General features: G+C 39.5%; 1 protein-coding gene across 2 annotated transcripts in view; it reads right to left on the bottom strand.

The window, feature by feature from the left end:
* cacna2d3a (calcium channel, voltage-dependent, alpha 2/delta subunit 3a) overlaps positions 1-22977 on the bottom strand; it is a 691437-nt gene that overhangs the window by 293629 nt on the left and 374831 nt on the right. For both annotated transcript variants that reach the window (XM_034295715.1, XM_034295716.1), the window contains exons 12-13: positions 5637-5715; positions 4708-4874 (exon numbers count right to left, since the gene is read on the bottom strand). In XM_034295715.1, coding sequence (XP_034151606.1) covers positions 4708-4874; positions 5637-5715 — 246 coding nt within the window. The remainder of the gene's footprint in view (positions 1-4707; positions 4875-5636; positions 5716-22977) is intronic.

Genomic DNA, 22977 nt, shown 5'->3' with positions numbered 1-22977 from the left:
CTTTCACGAGACAATGGAAGTACCAATGTCATAATAAGCTTTAACCTTCACAACTACCACAGGAAAGTAACAAACTCATATTTCATTTTTTGTTAAAAATAAACTTTAAATTAAATGGCATTAATATGTACAGACAGGCATGACAAAACTATTTGTTATTTTTGAGCATTGGGCTTAGTTATCTCATGTTGACATGAGACTGACACAAGGGTGATCAGGGATTTCCACCAGAATGGCAATTTCTCCCAATCTTCATACTAACCTATATTTGCTATGCTTGCCATTGTGAAGTTGCTATAAACATTTGACTGTTGTAAAGCACTGAATTTAGATCTAGTCAATACAAATGCTGAAAAGTAGTCACCAAGGAATACTAAAATCCGATTACCAGAGATCCAATATGGTATCCGACAGTATGTGACATATAGTAGTTGACCCTCAGATCTAAGGCCGGATTGCATCTCTATGTGATATGGGAATCACAGACAAAATAAGAGAATATCCAGATAATATTCTGCAGAATACTATTGGATACTTCCAAATCATTACATAAAATCATGAAATTTGTAGAGGGTTTAGGCTCATTACCATGTGGAAAGATCAAGTTTTGGCCAGTCAATGACGGACATTTCTAGTATTACTTCTTGTCATTGTAATATACCATTTCAGAAGCAAATGACACACTCAGGGTAGCATTTGATAAGACGCCCCCTTGTGTATGACACCTCCCCTCCTTAAATAATAAAAAAAAAAAAAAACATAAAATGTCACAATAATACATTTAAAAAAAATATCGGGCTGCCACTGAACTTGAAAAAAAAAATACAATATCCTTTTTTTCTTCAACATAATAACATTAAAATACAAACTACCTCTATTTTGATACATTATTATTTTTGTGTTGTGTTTATGCCAATCCCTGTGTTTGCACACTTTAACCCATAAAGCGTACAGCTGGACTAAAATCTTACTATGTCATGTTATCAACTGATTTTGAGGTAAGTTCAATTTTCTTTTTTGTTTATAAAGAGTTGTAAATATGATCAAATTCATATAGATAAAACTGTTTCTCTATATGTAGATATAGGAAGTGCTTAGGGTAATTCAGCCACTTTTTTAGAAAGTAAAATGTGGGATATTTTTGAGTAAAGTGGTAATATGGTTGGGTAGTATGTTGGGGCATCATGCCACATTACTGTTGATCATTTGTTTCCAATTGTAATTTCGACACTGGCTAGCCCATTTTCTCAGGCCAAACTATTTTAATATTTCATACTTCAGTTATACACATGATTGAAAATAACATTTTAGTATAGTTAATATACAGTGGATATTAAAAGTCTACACACCCCTGTTAAAATGCCAGGTTCCTGTGATGTAAAAGAATGAGACAAAGATATATCATGTCAGAACTTTTTCCACCTTTAATGTGACCTACAACTTGAACAAATCAATTGAAAAACAAACTGAAATCTTTTGAGGGGGAAAGATTTTAAATAAAAAACTCACAATAACCTGGTTGCATAAGTGTGCACACCCTTAAATTAATATTTTGTTGAAGCACCTTTTGATTTTATTACAGCAGTCTTTTTGAGTAGGAGTTTATTAGCATGTAACATCTTGACATGGCAATATTTGCACACTCTTCTTTGCAAAAGCGCTCCAAATCTGTCAAATTGCGAGGACATCTCCTGTGCACAGCCCTCTTCAGATCACCCCACAGATGTTCAATTGGATTCAGGTCTGGGCTCTGTCTGGGCCATTCCAAAACATTTATCTTCTTCTGGTGAAGCCAAGCTTTTGTGGATTTGGATGTGTGCTTTGTGTCGTTGTCATGCTGAAAGTTGAACCTCTTCATCTTCAGCTTTCTAACGACACCTGAAGGTTTTGTGCCAAAATTGCCTGGTATTTGGAACTGCTGAACTTTATTTGTGATTAATCAGAGTCACTTTAAATGATGGCAGGTGTGTAATGACTTCTATTTAACATGAGTTTGAATGGGTTAATTCTGAACACATCCACATCCCCAGTTATAAGAGGGTGTGCACACTTATGCAACCAGGTTATTATAAGGTTTTTATTTAAACATTTTCCCCCTTGAAGATTTCAGTTTGTTTTTTAATTGAATTTTTCACATTATATGTCACATTAAAAGTGGAAAAAGTTCTGACATGATTTCTCTTTGTCTCATTCTTTTACATTACAAGAACCTGTCATTTTAACAGGGGTGTGTAGACTTTTTATATCCACTGTACACTCCTAATTTTGTCGCATATATTAGGTACATTGTTATTTCCAGTCATGTTGCCAGGCATTTATTATTAATATTATTTATTATTATTATAATTATTATAATTACATTTATTATATTATAATTTTTTTGTCTGTTTACGAGGAGGTCCTCTAGGAATTATGTTGGTCCAAACAGGGCGATAAATATTTAATAAATAGCCTATGGTATTACTAACTTTAAAAAAAGAATTTGGTCTTGGGTCTAAAGACTGTGGGAAATAAAATTCCTGTCTTATTTAAATTATCATGAGTTTTATTTAACTGTACACATCATGCAGTATAAAGGAAAAGTAAAAATACAGTTTCTCAAAAAACTTTTTTTTCTTCATTATAAAAAATCTGTCAACTGTAGTCATTTATTTCTCATTTATAGGTTGTTAGCCATTTTTTTTTCTAAATTTGGCTTTTTTGTGTCACTAATTAGATATTGAGATTCATGGGTACAGGGAGGGGATTTCTTTCCCTACCCTGTACCCACCATATGATAAAACGTTTAAAAAAATGATGTGGTCTAAGACTGTTGCACAATATTCTTCTAAAGATGGAAATTTGTGGTTGCGGCATTGAATGTCAATGTTTCTATTCATCGGTTTATCATGATTCATCACCAACAAGCTGTTTAATACAAACCAAACATTTCTTTCTCTAAACATGTACTGTATACAGTGTTGTGTAAAGGGATCACACATTCCATTTTACCAATGACACAGGTACATTCCCCTTAGGGGGAGGGAGGGAGAGAGAAGGAAAGACTCCAAAAGAGTAATTGGTTCTGTTTTCTAAGCCACATGTTTTTAGTCAGCGTACAAACAACTGCTGCTCACACACTTGACTCCACATAATGCCCGAACCAACCAGGTTGGGTAATAGCTTAAGGACCATCTCAGTGCTTTCTTTCATGTCTCCTATACAGCTCCCTAACACATATGCAGGGCTCATTCACTTAATGATTCCAACTGTTGGAACACATACACTCACAAGCATACACACGCATGCACTTTACTTGGAGTTAAACCCTTCAGTACTTTTTGTCACCCAACATTTCTGCTCGTAAAAACATACTTTCTACATCAACTTTATCATTTTATCCAATACCTCACCCCAGTTTTGCAAAGAATCCCTATGAAGGGATGCAAATAATACAAATAATATTTAACTATTCTGGTCTGAAACCTTGGGAAAAATAAGGAAAAGATGTACACTCACCTAAAGGATTATTAGGAACACCATACTAATACTGTGTTTGACCCCCTTTCGCCTTCAGAACTGCCTTACTTTTACTTGGCATTGATTCAACAAGGCACTGAAAGCATTCTTTAAAAATGTTGGCCCATATTGATAGGATAGCATCTTGCAGTTGATGGAGATTTGTGGGATGCACATCCAGGACACGAAGCTCCTGTTCCACCACATCCCAAAGATGCTCTATTGGGTTGAGATCTGGTGACTGTGGGGGCCATTTCAGTACAGTGAACTCATTGTCATGTTCAAGAAACCAATTTGAAATGAGTCAAGCTTTTTGACATGGTGGTCATAAAGGGATGGACATGGTCAGAAACTGGACATGGTCAAATTCTGACTCTACCATCTGAATGTCTGAACAGAAATCGAGACTCATTAGACCAGGCAACATTCTTCCAGTCTTCAACTGTCCAATTTTGGTGAGCTTGTGCAAATTGTAGCCTCTTTTTCCTATTTGTAGTGGAGATGAGTGGTACCTGGTGGGGTCTTCTGCTGTTGTAGCCCATCCACCTCAAGGTTGTGCGTGTTGTGGCTTTACAAATGCGTTGCTGCATACCTCGGTTGTAACGAGTGGTTATTTCAGTCAAAGTTGCTATTCTATCAGCTTGAATCAGTCGGCCCATTCTCCTCTGACTTCTAGCATCAACAAGGCATTTTCGCCCACAGGACTGCCGCATACTGGATGTTTTTCCCTTTTCACACCATTCTTTGTATACCCTAGAAATGGTTGTGCGTGAAAATCCCAGTAACTGAGCAGATTGTGAAATACTCAGACCGGCCCGTCTGGCACCAACAACCATGCCACGCTCAAAATTGCTTAAATCACCTTTCTTTCCCATTCTGACATTCAGTTTGGAGTTCAGGAGATTGTCTTGACCAGGACCACACCCCTAAATGCATTGACGCAACTGCCATGTGATTGGTTGATTAGATAATTGCATTAATGAGAAATTGAACAGGTGTTCCTAATAATCCTTTAGGTGAGTGTATACTATTCAACGCTCCTTTCTTACAGTCCCTTTTCACCCAAAACCCTTGTCTGACTTCAATACTTAAGCAACCTCTAAAACAACTGAGAAATGCTAATGCCGAGGGAAAAGGGAGATAGAAACATGGGGGTACATTGAAACTGGATGATAATACTATGTTGTAGGGTGACTACTTGGACAGTACCATGTGGGAGATGGGGGAGCGGTGTCCACTCACGGTGCTGTCAACGTAGGCCTCGGTCCACACCGTATCGTGCTCCTGGTCAATGACTTTGGGCCGGCTGAGCACGTGCAGGTACTCCATCACATTCTCCTGCACATCTGCCAACGTGGAAATCTGAGTGAAATAGCCTGGAAGGAAAAGTGTCATGAGAGAAGGAGAGACAGGAAGATATGAGATAAGCAGAGAGGGCTATAATAGGTCGATAGTGGAAAATGACAAACTTGAACTACCACTCTATAAACTTGGAGTTCCTTCAAAACTGCAGACATAGAATCTAGAAATAGTCTCCATGAGTCATTCCTGGCTCTTTGCACGGGTCACTGAAAGAGCCAAGTGAGAAATAGCCCATTCCCAGACCTAAGACTATGATTAATATAAAGACCATACAATATGTCACTCTAACTTGAGTAAGAAGTCAATGTAGCCTGTCTGAAACACACACACAAACATTCATACACACACACATTATCAAAGAACACACTCCGAGTGCTATCTATTTAATTTCTCCATCGGAGACGGACCAAGACTCAGTGCTAAGTTAAATTTTACAACCAGCCAGAGAGTGTTCTATTCACCAAGACAGCCGTGACTTAAACACACACACACGCCATCAGTAAAGTGCTGTGCGAGCCCTGGCCAGCATCCAAGTGTGAGATATGATGTGATGTGACTCATTCGTGCTACAGCAGCCAGCTGCCTGCCATCACACACACATGCACACACACACACACACAAACACACACAATTGGGAAAGACATTGCAATACTTGCAGAACTGTAAAAGCCTTAGTTGAGGGAGACACCATATTCTTAGATATTAAATAGTACTTAGAATCAGATATTGAGCAATGGTCAGGAAGGAAGAAGACTATATAAGAAGAAGGGGCACACCCTTATTGGCGCAGGCCATCCATTTTAGGTTATCTGCAAATGCGGACTCTCGGCCAATCAGGTACGGGAATATCCGGACCTGCGGAGAGAAGGCAGATAATTCATGTCAATCAACTAATCGCATACTCTTAAAACTCACGCATAGACACGTGAACCCGAAAAGGTAACATGGTCAGGCTGTACAAAGCAATTGAGTAGACTTATAAAAGCTTTCATATTGTTGGGACAGTGAAACTTCTTCAGTTTCTTGTTTTGGCCACAAACTGCAAAACTAGTGAATTTCAATCAAAGAATAACAAACTAAAGTTAAGATTATTATTTGTGTGAATAATGGATTCACCATTTAGAAATAACAACACCTTTTATACAGACTGTAGACTCCCCGTTTCAGGGCAGCTAAAGTATTCAGGCAATTGACTTGACAGATGTTTCTTCTAGTTTTTCAGTAATTATTATTTGTGCAGGCGTAAGAAAGCTGTCAATATCTTGTGATTATGGGCTTTCAATTTGCCTTTGGAGTCTTCTTTTTGTCAATGAAACCATTATGACGCTGAACATATATTTCATATAAATTCATATGTACATAGCCAAAAGGTCTAAATAATAAAAAATAATTAAAATGTCTAAAAGCACTTGTGAGCAATAAGACCTCTACAAAGGTGATAAGAAATACAGTGGCTACAATGTGAGGTGCAAATCATTAGTTCTGGTTCCCAGCATTCCAACTTATCTGTGAGGTAAGGTAAATGGGTTTTAGGTTTTGTTTGGCTCACTTGCCTGCATTGATGATTTAAATGCTATTAGTATCAACATTATATTAATCATTATATTATATTGTTATGTTTTGATTCCTCAAAAAAAATATGCTATGTATAAAAGTAGTAATTTGTAAATGCAGACAAATACCCTCAAATGTTTGATGTTCAAATCTAAAACACACAGAGCCAAAAGATGAATAAATGCTTCATGATCCCAATTCTTATGGCGGGCACTGTATGGGTCTATACTTTTTCCCCATAAATAATATGCTACTCTGTTCAGATCATCAGTATCATGCATGAATAGCTACACTTCTTCACAACCAATACACATGGGCCTGGTGGGCTTCCACAGGTTCAGTTGGCACATACAGTGGAACAAGTATTTGATACACTGCCGATTTTGCTGGTTTTCCTACTTACAAAGAATGTAGAGGTCTGTAATTTTTATATGTGAGGGACGGAATCTAAAACTAAAATCCAGAAAATCACATTGTATGATTTTTAAATAATGAATTTGCATTTTACAGCCAGATCTAGGCCTCAAAAGGAACAGGCTATACAGCTGCTCTCTCCTCTATTCCTTATACCATCTACCTTGGGAGTCTGCTTGTGTGGAAGCGCCTATGCAAGCATGTGCAACTGTTTGGATTTCTCTCCAAAATAAAGAGCCAAAGCAAGGCAGAGATACAAACAGAGACAAAGAGTAAGAAAAGGAAGGAGAAAGACAGAGAGGGATGGGAGGGGTGGTGGGTGTATAGTTTTATGTAGGGCTTTGATTATCGTTTATCTCTGTCATAAGTAGGTCAGGATCAATTTATTGGGCGCTGAAGACATGCAATCCTTTTATTCTGATTAATTATTCATCACTTTCGAAACGTCCCTGGTTCTATCTGCATTATCCATGGCTTATTGATAGACTCTTAATAACTTGAACAGATTTTGCCGGTTCTAATGAATAGCTATACCATAAAAACTACTTTATTTTTGCCAGAGCCCTCCAACCGCTGTCATTATGTGTTAAGTTTATAACGGCATCACAGTTGTTGTCTATTGTCTTTTTTATGTTAGTTATTATTGACTCAGAAGCTAATTTCACTAGAGCGATGATGAGCGATTCAACTTGATTTGTACATACACCCTCAACTACGACGTATTAGCTAGCTGGCCTGCCCAACATGTTCGAAATGGACTGAATGACAAAAAAAAGCACAGACTGGGACTGAAGCCGCACTGGTCTATTAATTATGGATCAGGTCAAGAACTAAGTTATATAACGTGCTGTCTGGTAGATTTGGTTTGACTGTTTCTTTAGCGCTGGCATGCAATCTTTCACACACACCACACCACTGCAATGTAACTATACTGTTAACTCTCTGCTGGAATGACCAGCATTAAGTACACACACACAAACAAACACATCTGAACCGGGGACACCGACATGAGAAGCTATGTTATTAGCCACTACACCACAGAACTGCACACTTATCAAGTGTCGACATAGTGTCTCAACATTAGATCATTGTGTCACGCATTAACATCACCTAAAGTTTGAATATTTCACTAGACACCATGAAGCATTGTGTTTAACTGACTAATGTTTCTTATTAAGTTTACCTCCACCACAAATAGCATCTATGACCTCTATGGCTTTTGCCACTGGCCATTGTAAAAGCTTATTAGCCATCCCTGAATGACATGGATACAGTAACTATCAATATAGATGACGATAACTGACTTTTTCGTCAAGTGAAAAGATGAGAGAATCGTGTAGCCAGCGAAGTTTTTGTCTATCCTGAATAAAACATAATGCATAATTTGAAAAACCACCAGAACTGTTTTATTTTTATCTTCCTATAACGTAGCTACTGATGGTTGTAGCCAGCAAAGTTTGTCCTGAACAAATCCTAAGGCATAATGTGCTTGGATTGTAACAGGAGTTGAATATTGGACCCGTTGTTCCATAGTCTGCATCTTTAACCACTACGCTATTTAACAAGGGATAGTCCATTAGTCAGTCACTCACTCACCCACCCACCCTCTCACTCAGTAAGAGACATTCGCTCTTCCAGACAGACTCTCTTTACGCGGTCTGGCAAAAAGGACTGATACTTATGGAGAGAGACAATTGGTGTGTGTGTCATATATGAAAGTTGTGAAGCCGTAATTAAGGTCATTACAGTGATAAAAGCCCATGAGCACCTTCATACTGCACTGTCACTCGTTGTCCTCTTAGCCATCAGTCACACACACACACACACACACACACACAGATTGGGTAAAGACCAGATGAGTCCTCTCTGCTTTACTATTCCCATTTGGTACTTGTGTGTGTGTGTGCATGTGAGTGTGTGTGTGTAGAGTGGTGGGACACCCCAGTCCCTCATATGGCATAAATCCTCTTCTGTGTGTAGCTGATATGCAAACTCCTTCCATTGTCATACCACGCAATGGTCTGTTTAGCATGGCTGCTAAGGGCAGTAGCACACACATGTTGCGTTTTGCTAGGGAGTGATGAAACAACTCCACCGACTCAGACCCCAATGCTTGCGGTTGCACAATATTTTTATTTTCGTACCTAACCCTTACCCAGTGTTTGTAGCGCAGCTCTTACCGCAGCATGCATCTGAGTTTGGACATCAACCAACCCAAATTTGACAGTACAGAACACTTGTTAACGTTTGATAATGTGCCATTGGCTTTGACTCCTTGATTGCTTTGTTTTGCACAATAGCACTCATTTTCATGTCACCTGAATGACCACAATAGGAGTCTTTGATTGAAAGATAGCAAAAGACAATGCAGATGAAGATTTTAGTTTAAGTCTTCAGGCAATGTGTGCGCATGTGCTTTTCTGCATGCCTGTGTAGACAAGCATGCCTCTACTGTCTGCATGCCTCTACTTTTAAAGATAGACATATTATCCTCCCTATCTTGCATTTACTTTGTGCTGTTTCATATCAAATGATGAGAGAGAGTGAGAGTCAGAGAGAGAGAGCATGAGAGTGCAAGAAGAGAGGCTGAAGTACAATGATGTAGATAGAGAAGGCCTACATTCTATGAGACTATGCACAGAGAATGAAAATGAATTAATTAGGTTAACAATAGTACAAATGATCAGGAGTCCCAGTGGGCTGGTGGACTTTTAAAGAATGAGATAAATTCAACTTTGAACATCCTTCCCCTTTCAGACGCCATGTCGTTTACACTATCTCTAAGCCACAGATTGCTTGTCTTTCTACATATAAAATTACTAACATTTCCTATTACATTTACAACCTTAATGTGTGCCATTTGAAGTGCATGTTAGACATACTGAACTGTTGAAATAAGAAAACAGCATCCTCATCTGCAAAAATGCCTACCTTTTTTGTAATTTACAAGCAAAACCATTTGCTTACAGACATTGTTCTTGTGAGACAGAACTGATTAGGGCTGTATTCTTATCAAAGATGAGTAAATACAGACAGTACTAATTACAGTAATTAGAAACTGTGTATGTTAACAAGTAATCACCCTTTACTCTGATTCCTTAGTTGTGCATTGCCGAGGCGTTATCTGTCAGATCTAGATATATACACCCCGAAAGAGCTTCAAAATGACCACAAAAAATAAACAGAGAGAGACAGATAAGGGAGAAAGAGGTAGAGGTAAAATGCATTGGCAGAAATCCTGCTGTGGAGGTGTGCAAATGGGACCATCATTAGCCACCATTCAATCATAGCTAGCTGAGATAATAGCCCACAGGTAGGTATACGTTCTTTTTGTAACATCCGTAAACAAACCTTTTCTAAACATCAACTACCAATGAAACTTTGGAATAGTCAAAAGCAGTCCTATTCTGGTTCTAATTGTTAGGTACTGGCTGGGGTGCCTCTAGGCATCTCTATGTGTCTGGAGGCCACAGTCAGGGCCTGACTTCAGTGGTGCCTCTGGGCATCTCCATGTGCACTATTGTTTAATTCTCCCCAATCAGAGGCAGCTGCTCCATATTGCCTCTGATTGGGGGTCCTATTTAAGTTGCCTTGTTGTTCCCTTGCTAGTCGGTCATTGTTTGGAGTTTGATACTCTTCGGTTTGCACCGCGGCGGTGTAGAAGCTGTTAAAAAAGCCATAGTTCATAGAACTATTTGTAGTGGAGGTAAACTTAAGAGAAATTAGTCAGTTTAACAATGCTCAATGTTGTCTAGCAACTGGCCAAATGTGTAGTGCTGTGACATAGTAGTTAAAGACAGTGCCTCTCACCTGGAAGACCAGAGTTCGAATCCAGTGACGGCAATGACATTTCTTAACTTTAATTGTTTAGTTATATTGCAACTATTTCTTGTGGATTTTCGAATTATGCATCCGGGCATGCTTTTTGGGTCAGGATAGAGAAAAACAATATGTAGTAGGTAAGTTATAGTAAGCCTAAACTAAAACTGTTTACGGTTTTACAGTATTGTGACGATTTCTGGTGGATTCCACGATTCTCTTGTCTTTTCACTTAATGAAAAAGTGAGTTATCATCACCTTTATTGATAGTTATTGTATCAGTCTCATTCACAAATTATTGTGCCATGAAATTAAATAGCTTTGGCAGTGTAAAGTCCAGTCTTGCTCACAGTTGTTCAATTCTTATGGCGATTCCAGTAAGTTAGTAGATACTGGTAATGCCTATTACTGGCTAATTAAAACGGCCAGTGGCAAAAGCCATACAGTTCATAGACACTATTTGTGGTTGAGGTGAACGTAGTAAGAAACATAAGTATGTTTAACACAATGTTTAATGGTGTCTAGTGTAATGTAAATTCTTGAACTAATGTACATTTGAGTAATGTCTGCCATTCTATTACCTGGTATGTAGCTGTGGTCTTTGGTTGTGACACGTCTGTATAATATCAGAGGATTATTAGGTACTCTGACCATCTGTTTATCTGCCTTGACCAATAAGGGTATATGTCCTTTGTTCCTTAGGAATGTAGAAGAGGGGGATGCCTAGGGGGCATCATTGATTGGTATCCGTAGATTATAGGGTTACTCGTAAATCTGCGCATCTGTATAACTCATCAGAGCATCTATGGTCTGTCCTCTTCAGAGTTGTAGAGGTTACCCATGTGGGGAAGGACAGCCTGCCCCTTGTGTGAAGCCTAGGTATTAATAGAACAAAGGGAATGTGTTCTATTGAGTTAGGTCAGCTGTGCAGGAACTTACCACACCCCTTTTAACTGTAATAAATACGGACTGTTCATGTATCTACCTCAGTGATTCCTCAGAGGATGATTCTGTAAGCTTTTGACGTGTCTGTCTATTTGCAAATCAACTGTTAATTGTTCCAAGAGAATTTTGTCTTTGTACTTACTCCTTTAAGAGTGTATATTGATGGAATTGCCATCACACTAGCCACTGGCCAAATGTGTAGTGCCATGGCCTAGTGGTTAAAGACCGCTTCTCATGTGGGAGACCCGGGTTCGAATCCATTGAGAACAACAGTATTTATGTTAATTACGGGCAGGCTGAACTAGTCTTGCCTGGTTCCTTTTCTGGTTTTCTAAATAAAGAAAACACTTCAATAAATGACAGGTAGCAAGCAAGCGATCAAGTTAATTTATATAGCACAATCCATACATAGAAGCAATTCAATGTGCTTTACACTGAAAAGAAAAATACAAAAATGCAATTGAATAAAAAAAGTCAGATTGTTACAATTCTCTAACCACCCTCCAGGGGGACTTTCCACCCTGGTCTCTCAATTCTTGCACTCCAGCGCTGAGATGAACCCATCAGTCCATTTGTGAGATAATCTCTGCATCAATGTCTTACCCAGCTGTCTCCAGGGGGACATTTATGCCACGTCTGTGCAATATTCATCCACAATGAATTACAGTTCCCAAAACTGTTTACTGCCCCACCTCAGTATCTCAATCCTCACGCTCCAGCACTTGGATAAACTCTTCTGTCCTTTTGTGAGACAATACCCTACATCGATGACTAAACGCAGCACAAGAACTTTCATTATCTATCATCAGAACATTATTACATTTACACAGAGGTTATTCCTCTGATAGCACCAGAACTTGCATTACAGAAACATTATTGGTAAAACATAATGAAATAGAATAGCAATGAAATAAAACTGAATCAAAGAGAAATGTAAAAATACATCATAATAATAAGACATTGAATAAGAAAATTTAAATATTCCATGAGGAAGCTATAAAAGCTGTAAGGCAGTGTTAAGTTTAAGCGCTCAGTCATAGGCGCGTAAAAATTGTGTATTTAACCTGGATTTTAAAATGTATATATTTGGTGCACATCTAAGACCTGGTAGTTTATTCTAGTTTTGAGCAGCATAGCTGCTAAATGTAGCTTCGCCATGTTTAGTTTGGACTCTAAGCTAAACTGGCTGACCTGAGTTCATAGATCTAAGAGCCCTGCTTGGTTTGTAATGGTCAAACATTCAGTGATTTATAGACTAAAACTATCACTTCAAAATCTATTCTGTAACTGACTGGAAGCCAGTGCAAAGATTTACGAACCGGAGTGATGTGCTCTGTTCTCTTGGTCCTGGTTAACATTCTAGCTGCAGCATTCTGAATGAGCATCAGCAGTTTTACAGTTTTTTGGGGAGTCCAGTTGAGGCCATTACAGTAGTCAACCCTACTAGAGATAAAAGCATGGATGAGCTAGAAGATAAACATATACGGCGAATCTTCAGAAATGATTTATGGCTTTGTCCTTTGACCTTTTGTGTGAGAATATGAAAATTCTTTTTGATTTATGACTGGGAAGGTATCAGTTGTTTTTCCGGGGGGGACATGTCCAGTTAGAGAGGGAGGGGTAGAGCAGGTGATTCAGGGGGATGAAAGGGTTTAGGTCAAAAGGATAATGAAAAATGACATTTTAATGGTTGTTAATTTATGTTGTTAACAGTTGTGTTTTTCCGGGGGGTCCATGTCCAGTTAGGTGGGGGTGATTAATAAAAGTGTTTTATGGTTATGTTGATCTAAGTTAGCCTTTAGATGAAAGATGGAGAGCAGCAGAGCAAGGGGGGTTGAGAGTGGGTTTTTCCGGGGCTTCATTCTCTGGGAAAAGAGGGTGTGTAGCTGGTGCTGTGGGGTTTCTTGATATGCAAGGGTGGTTGGTGTGTGGGGGTTGAGCAGCAGAAACCTTTGGTCCGTGTTTAGTGATACTCCCGTGACAACCCAGACTTACGAAATAGATAGCAGATCGGTGGAATGAATGAAATGATACGTTCCAGAAATATACGATGCGCCAAAGAAGCGTTTTCTTAATGTTTATAGAACTCAGATACCACCCTTTAAGCAGCTGATGGATCAGCATGACATTGCGGATGGAAAAATGCTGGTCTTTGTGTTAGATTATCCGGCTTCTAAAGTGAAGTTGTACATTTTAGCCATGGGAGCTGAATATACAAACGACACCTGTGGCGTGGAGTACCAAATCACAGACTGGGAAGTAATACGCCATGTGGTGTGTCATGAAATGAAGTCAGGCGTGAGAGGTTACACTATCGACACTGGTTTGGAGATCGTTTGGGAAGGTGTACCGAGCTCCACAGAGACAATGCAGCACACAGTAAAAATCTGAAGGAAAAATTGATTTGCATTCGGGTTTGTTGAGCTTTCTTCCCTGACCCGGAACATAAGCGATGGAAAGATTGCTAAAATGTCAGAGGTAAGGATACCATTTAACGTCTGGTTTGATCTGTAAAATTGCCTTTTTTCGATGAGTAGATGAGCTATACGCACAAAGTCAACAATGGCAGAGCGTTGTTCAACTTAGGAGATGTCTTGTTGCAGACACTAGTTATGAACACGATTCAGCTAAAGCCAGGATGTATATGGAAGCAGGAATGATGTGTATTGATTAAAAGGATCTATGCAACAATAAAAGGGTAGGGTTAAAGTGGACCGTTTCAAAGAACCATGACTTCCTTGAGGCCAGAGGACTCAGCCGGGAGACCTATACCCTGCATTATATCACAACGTCGGAAAAGACCTCTCTCCTATAGGGCTATTATGAGCAGTCATAAAACATATTTTACAACCATTGCTTGATGAAGATACCCGAGACCTGGAATGGGATATAAGTTCCACAAGTGTGAACAAACAGTGCAGCAGTCCGTCTTCTTACTCACCGGTTGTGCTGTCTCCTACCCCTCCACCTGAACAGCCTTCAACACCACCGCCACCACCACCATCACCTGACCTGCCGTCCTATACCCCAGATTCCCCAGACGTTTTTGATGGGGGACTGAGTCAGATTTTTGTGAACGCTATCAAGGCTTCCATTGTAATGCTTTTAGAGCTTGTGATGGAGGAGCACAAAAAATAAAACTGCAACGGTTGTCTTACAGGCCATGGTAGTCAGCGGCAGCATCAGTGTCACTATAATTGTCTTAAGTATGATAATACCAACCATTTTGACGCTCTTGTCAAACAACTGTAGACTGACCGTTTCATACCAGCGTTGGCCAGAGCTCTGAAATCCTTGGGACTTAAAGCTGAATTATCCATGTTTTCGTTACTTCTAGACTAGATTACTGCAATGCTCTTCTTTCCAGTTACCCTGACAAATCAATAAATAAACTTCAATTAGTGCTGCACACGGCTGCTAGAATCCTAACTAGAACAAAAAAATTTGAACACATTACTCCTGTACTAGCGTCCTTACATTGGGTGCCTGTTAGGGTTTGGGCTGATTTTAAGGTTTTACTGTTAACCTATAAATCAATACATGGACTTGCTCCTACATACCTCACTGAAATGATCCATACCTACACGTAACCTACGATCGCAAGATGCAGGCCTTTTAATTGTACCTAGAATTTCTAAACAAACAGCCGGAGGCAGGGCCTTTTCTCATAGAGCTCCACTTCTGTGGAATGATCTGCCAATTAAGGTTAGAAATGCAAACTCAGTGCAAACTTTCAAGTGTCTACTAAAAACTATTCTCTACAGCACGGTTTATGATTAGGTGTAGCCTGGTCCGGGGGCATGAAGGTGACCAGAAGGCTTGATACTGTCCACCCTTGCTGTCTTGCCAGGTGGGCTCTCGTCGCCACTGGGATGCCCTCCCACCAATGCCTTTCGGGGGAAGAGTCACTGGCTTGTTGTTGTCTCACTGTTGCGCACTTGTGCAATTGGGCTGTACTCTGCTGGCAATACTCTGCCCTCATTCAGGGTGGTTGCGGTTGGTGGGTGTCCCTTTGGTTGATGCCTGGCAATGTGGGTGGATTGATTTCCTGCCTGTTGGGCCCTGTCCGGGGCCTCCCCCGGGTAGGGCCACAGTGTCACCAGACCCCCTGTCTCAGTTCCAAGGTCTTACTCTGCTATACTATTGTGCTGGGGGATTGGGTGAGTTCTCCTTCCCCACTAAGTTCTCTTTCTCCACTATAAATCGTTGTTGATATGAGGAACGCATTTTCTGAATTTGCCCAGTCTCCTCCTGTTTTAAACTTTAGGAGGACATGGGGTCCTGGTCCACAACTGCGGAGTACCTGGTTTGGGGGGCCCGTTGTTGTCCCTGTCCTTGTCCATCTAGTCATACTTCTGACCTAGTCTAAATTTAAATAGACTCTGGATTTAGCCCACATGCATATATTCATTATTCCAATTGGACTCTTAATTTCTCACCCGGCACAGCCAGAAGAGGACTGGTCACCCCTCTGGGGGTCCTCTCTAGGCACAGCCTGGGTCCTCTCTAGGTTTCTTCCTAAAGTTCGTCCTTCTTAGGGAGTTTTTCCTAGCCACTGAAATTCAACACTACTGTTGTTTGCTCCTTGGGGTTTAAGGCTGAGTGTTTCTGTAAAAGCACTTTGTGACAACTGCTGTCACCTACCCTCAAAATAGGGTGTTTACCACTCATCGTTTAACCCAATTCCAGGCTGACTTGTGTGATATGCAAGCTTTTGCTGATAAAAATGATGGAAATCGCTACATGTTAACGTTAATAGACATTTTCTCAACAGTAGCTTTTGTTAGAGTGTTAAAAAATAAGAGTGGTGCTGAAGTCACAAGGGCTTTTGCATCTATTTTGAAAGAGAGTGGAATTCCCAAGAAAGTCCAAATGGACTCTGGAAAGGAATTCTTTAATCGTACATTTAAAAAAATCATGAACAAGCACAATATTATCCATTTTGCTATGGGTTCAGATTTAAGTGACCGTTAATGAACGTTATAACAGGACTTTGAAAGAAAAGATGTGGCGATATTTTACTGCTCATAACACACGGCGTTATGTCGATGTGATTCAAGACCTGGTAAAAAGTTATAACAGTTATCATAAGAGCATACGTATGACACTGTTACAAGTAACATCTGAGAACACACTTGAAGTCTTTAAAAATCTTTATGGTTGGTTTCCCCTTCGTAAAAAGAAAGTCATTTCTTTTAAATAAAAAAAATGCGATATTGTTTGTGTCTCAAAGATGCGAGGTGTTTTTGATAAGAAAAACAAACAAAGTTACTCTGACAAATTATTTTCAGTGACGGAATGCGTACCGCGTATACCGCCTGTTTATAAGCTAAGCGATTATGATGGAGAGTCTAACGAGGGTACTTTTATGAACAAGAGCTTCAAGAAGTGTAGATAACTAAAGACAATGTTTTTCACGTAGATGAGATTTTGAAACAAAAAAAAGTTAAAGGAGAAGCACATGTATTTGTCAGATGGAAAAATTGGCCTGAAAAGTTCAACAGCTGGGTTCTATAGTCGGAAGTATTGGACGCAACAGGATAAAATAACTACCGCTAGGGTGTTGTTCACAAGTGATTTCAACTATCATGGAAACCTCAGGTTTTTATCTTACTCTCCCCAGCAATGCCTCAGCAGAAATATATCCAAACAACAAATTTTGCCAAACCGATAGAGCTACAGGGGAGCTGAGAGGTAGGTTGCGTGGAGATTATATATCCGCATAGCTGGACAAATCCTGAAAAATGACTTTGTGTTTTTCTACAAAATAGACTCTAAACCCACTGAAGCTATTAGACTCAAAACCGGTTACAATAAAAACATTGAAGTGCTTGTCTATGGGATGAACCAGGCCTTAAATGAAAAGATTAAGAATGTGTTTTTAGGTTCAAAAGCGAGTAAAAATTGTGAGTGAGGAAACCCAGTCAGCTATCAAGACTCCAAGCAGTTTAGCCTACATTTTAGGGATGCGTTCTGACAGATGGCTGGAAACAAAAGATAATTTGAGCCCATTGCCTGTAGACATACACGCAGGATTATACAACATGTTTATATACACGGATATTATATCTTTTCAAAGGGTTGGAGACAGTTTTGTGCCACTCCTACGGACAATTTATCTAGAGCGAACAGACAGAGATATGATCACAATTAATTATGTACCTGTAACCAAGAAGTATATTGAAAACATACAGATTGAGATTGAGACGGATCAGAATAAAAATATAGTGTTCGATTGGGGTAAAGTGATTGTTAAACTCCACTCTCGACTGGTACAGTCTTCTTTACATATTTAAAGATGTTACAAAATCCGCAACTTGACCCTAACCGGTACATCTCTTATTACGTTGATCAAGTAGGGAATGAACTCCCCGGTTATTATGGCACCCCTGCTATGTATGGTTCAGGGGTTGGCGGTATATTTCGTAATCTGTTTAGAATGGTTTTATCACTAATGAAGAGAGGCTTTAGTATAGCTAAGCCACATCTGAAACATGCAGCGAAAGATATTGTGGGCGAGGTTCTAACAAACTTTATGAGTAAACGCCCAGCATCAGATCCTAAACAACAAAGAGGTTCCGGTGGACTCGTGATGTTAGTTTGCCAAACTAAAAAGAGACCCCCTGGTGTGTGGATGCCTCACCCTAAAAAGCCAAGGTCAGCGGTTAAAATAAAAACAGTAAGTCAGAAGTGGCGCAAAGGCAGGAGGTCTGCAAAAGGAATAGGTGAAAGTATTTTCAAAAAAATAAAGACTGTCAGCTGAAGCAATAAAAAACGGAGCTCGACCTTTTTTCGGCCCCCATGACTCAATTTTCTATTGATAGTGCAAATTATGTTGAGATGATGCCGATCTCGGCCCTTACAGACAACAGTCCTATAGAATTCTTTATCCCCGGTCACGGTGAGCAATACTTGGACCTGAATAACACTCTGCTAAACGTCAGCATCAAAGTGAACCAGAAAGATGGTGGTAATATTCCAGCTGATGCCAAGGTGGCTCTCATTAATTATCCTCTGGCTACCATCTTTTCAAAAGTGGATGTGACACTAGGAAATCAACTCATCAGTCAAAGCAGCTCTACCTACCCCTACAGGGCAATAATGGAATGCTTACTAAATAACTCTGTAGACACTTAATAAACAATTTGCAGCCGGCTTGTTTAACAAAGATACAGGAGGCGGTATGGAGTCCGTCGACCCAGCAGCCGTTCCGCCGGCTGCAAATAGAGGGTTGATAACACGATCCGGTTACACTAGAAATTCCCAAAGGGAGGATCTTTTGGGAGCAATACATCACAATATTTTCGTTCAAGAGCGTTTACTCCTAAATGCCGTTGATTTAAGAATCAAGTTATGAAGAGCAAAATATTCATTTTGTCTGATGACAGCAGCCGATGGAGATTTTAGCTTGAGTGTTGAGTGCCTCGCTGTTTGTGAAAAAAGTGTCTGTATCTCCGGCCATTCGTTTAGGCCATTCTCAGGCCTTAATGAAAGGAAATGCCCTTTACCCCATTCAAAGAATTACCATGAAAACATTCAGCATACCCAGAGGCTCTAGAATTTCCAGTCAGGACAACCTGTTTTTGGGATTTGGGACTGGTTGATCACGAAGCCTGCACCGGCAGTTTTGATTAAAAAAAAAACTATTTCCGTAATTTCAATGCAGAGTATGTAGCCCTCTAACAGGACTTCATAGATTTTATAATCTATACCTGGCTACGGCGAGACATTTAAAAGATCTGGCTTTGCCTGTTGAGAGAAAAGATTACGCATCTGGCTACACCCTGTTCGCTTTCAACTTATCCCCGGATGATGACAAAACAGGAAAACTTTCACCGGTCTCCACAGGCAGCCTGTGGCTGGAAATGCGCTTCCGAACCCTTAGACTGTATGGCTGCTATGATTGTGTATGCATGCTCCGATTCCATCTTGGAAGTAAACCAAAAGACAAGTCTTGGTGGATTATTATTAATTAAAACCAAGATGAACACCCAAGAGATTGAGAGTTTTACACAACGAATGGTCGGAAAGCAGTTCCGCGGAGTATGGGCTTGTGACAAATTACCTAAGGATACTTTTAGTAATAGATCCGCTATGTTCATTGTTAATATCCATGCTAAATACATGCCTGGGGAACACTGGCTCGCCGTGACTTTAGAAGAGGAAGAAGGCAAAATTATTTTTTCAATTCCTAAGGGTTTCCACCGGGATTTTCTCATTTTCCCAAATCAATAAAAATTGTTTTTATCAGAAACATTCAAGATATATTACAGCAATAAACAAGTACAGGATGATTTTTCTACAACCTGCAGTCATCATTGTATTTTCTATCTCTGTCAAAGAGCCAGAGGGCTTTCATATGAAGATGTTATATCACAATATAATGATGATTTAAGAAGTAATGATGTCATAGTAGATTGTTTTGTTAGAAAATCTCTAGTGTTTAAATGTACTCCCTTTAAAACCTTATACTCAGTGTGCATGTTCAAGACAAATGTTTAAAGAATGCTATAAATCCTAATTTTTTTTGTCAAATGTATTTTTATTGAAATAAAAATCTCATTACATTACAATTATCAATTGTGTATTTATTCAGAAAATTGTAACCAGTCTTCGGTATTGTGCCTTTCAAATTAGTGTCTTTCGAAGGGAACCGATTCAAAATTTTGCATCTGTTCACAAATTTTATAATTAGCCAAACCTGCAAGGGGTAAATTGAGATCAGCCATGGTCTTAAGAAAATGGGTCCATCCTAGAGATCTTCTGTCTTCGGATATCTTGTGTGAGGCAGTTAAATTTTTGATCCAGTCTATCATATTAGAGCCTCTTAAAATGTTACCATTATTGATTAATTCACCCTTGTCATACCTGCCAGCCCCTACTTTTCAACCCTTTATTTTATTCATAATGTATACAAAAAATTTTTGGCTACGTGCTGGAGTATGCTCGAGCATGTCCCTCATAACATCATCCTGGTCTATGGCGTGATCCTGTAAGCTCCCTGGAACAAGAGGTTCTGTAGACTCTGTTTCTGGTAGGGAGAGGGTCAATTGTCCCATGTCATTTTAATCTTGTTTTAACAAAGACAAAAACCTTTGTAAGAGTTGAGAGTATTTCTTTGCCTTGTCATAAGGATTAATTCCTTTCATGTTCAACACACCCTTCATATCGGTATCCAGATCCCTTTCAGCCATTTGTCTAATAGTTTCAGGACCTTGTTGCTTAAGTTTATCGCGCTGATGTTGAGGCACTACATACATTTTGTTAGACATTAGCTCCCACTCCTGGGGGCAATTAGGCTACTGAGGAAAGGGAGGGCTACGATTAGTAGGGGTAGGATGAAACCGCCCGTCTGCTGTATGCCACGCCTCATTTTTTTAATACTGTTCCTTTTATCTGCAAATTGCTTGATAATTGCCTTTTGCCTCTTTAATTTTTTTAATTGCTACTGGCTGAGTGGGATGCGCCATTTGAGAACATTCAAAGCAATCTCGCAGAGGGCCAAAATAAGATCTGAAGAACAATGGACCAAGGCATACTTGCATTCTTCAGGGCTGGCTACGACTAGGGCTCTCAAGGGCAAATGTCTTTTTAAAAGTGCAGATATGTTTACTTTTTCTTTGGGACGGAAACTGTTGGCCACTCCCACGGGAACAAACCTGTTCTGAGTCTTAAATGTTCTGGTGTAGAGGCTTTAAGGTCTACCAGCAAATATGAAAATGCTTCTTTTGTTGCGTCTTCGTAACTTTCCGTGAAAAATGCCCTTCTCCCCAGATACATTTGCTGAGCCAAAGTGTTAATCTGCAGTTTGTCTCAAGGATTTTTAAACAAACTCATATATTTGGAGTTCAAGCTAATGGTACGGCTATTTTTACCCTGGTGAAACACATTCTGTACCAAATAGAGCACAGATAAGTTTTGATGGTGAGTATATTAGGTAAAATCTCTGGCAATTTCAGGATGTTCACTACCTGCAAACAGCATATCATCCAGAACTAAAAGATTATTTCTATTGGGAGAAAAGAGTTGATCATCATTCAATGATTCAGGGACTCCTTCAACAAAGTTTATTTTTATTTTCTTCAACAATTCCTGAGTTAATACATTTTTGACAAAACACGTTTTTACAATTCGGGATGGTCCTATGATCTGAGCTGAGAAAGGTAAATGCAATCTTGAATCAAAACCTTCTACACACTCCCTCTTATCTAATCAGAAGCCAAATGGTAATGTGGTACCGTCTGCTAGAAGTACTCTCTTGTCATACACCACCCTGAACATTTTGATGAGTGATGCATTGCGCAGATGGAAACCTTTTTTATCCTTGACAATTATTTTACAGGAGGTAAAGATTTCCTCACTAGTTTTGTCTTTTATGAAACCCTCGACCAAACGTGTGAGTGATTCCAGGTTAACTTTTGGGGCGTTTTCATAGTTTTGTGTGATGCCTTTGACCTTCAAGACTATGCAATGTTTTTAGTCCTAAACCCATAACTCTTGGGACCACACGATGACCATTCTGTGATATGATCACCATCTTCAAGTTCATTTGTTAAACCTCCCAAATAATTGCTCAGAGGGGGCTCCCAGTTACCCCGCTTGCTCACATAAACCACAGAAACTGTGTTGTTGTATAGATCTGTCCTCTGTAGCTGTTCCATAAGATTGTACAATTCAAGACATTTCTGGGACATTCTTTTTATGCCGCCACTGTACCAGAGCAACTTCCTGATTCAAAAATAAAAAATAAGACATTTTGAAAAAGTTTAAAAAATTGCCTCTCAAGAGAGTCTTAATATACTAATTAAAAAGACTATCTGATTTTCTGGCAAAGTTCCACACTTCATAGATTTTAGCCACAATGTACTCTTTCTCTAGAGCCTTATTAAACTCCTCAGTAACCCATACACCTGTCAGTGCTCTCTCTTCACCAGAATGATCACAGGGAGGTTGCTGATTATTGTTGTCACTGCATGTGTGACAGAGAGAAAAGAAAAGCTTCCCATTAGAACCATGGGTTGGTAACACTGGAAGAAACAAACCCTGAGGAGGGTAAACCTTTGCCTTAATCAGACCGAAATACTTTGGGGCAAGTCATAGTCACTATGAATGATTTCAGGATGGCCCAGAGGACAGTGGTATTTGATCATAACATGAAGATAAAGGGATGTGAAGTCACTGTACTCTATTGTTTCATCCTCTTGGGCTAAAAGTTTTAAAAGCATTGGTATGACCACCAAATAATGCATCTCTGGGTTTCATAACCGTCTATATGATAAGGGCCAAACTTTTGTTCACCCCCCTTCAAGGCATTCTGAATAAAGATGTTTTTTGTCTCAGCCAGGTACTGCAACCATTGGATGAAACCACTAGTGTATGATTTGT

This window comes from Esox lucius, chromosome 12 (genome assembly GCF_011004845.1).
Source record: "Esox lucius isolate fEsoLuc1 chromosome 12, fEsoLuc1.pri, whole genome shotgun sequence".
NCBI classification, from domain to species: domain Eukaryota; kingdom Metazoa; phylum Chordata; class Actinopteri; order Esociformes; family Esocidae; genus Esox; species Esox lucius.
Note: the sequence above shows the minus strand (reverse complement) of the source record. Positions and strands in the feature narration are given on the sequence as shown.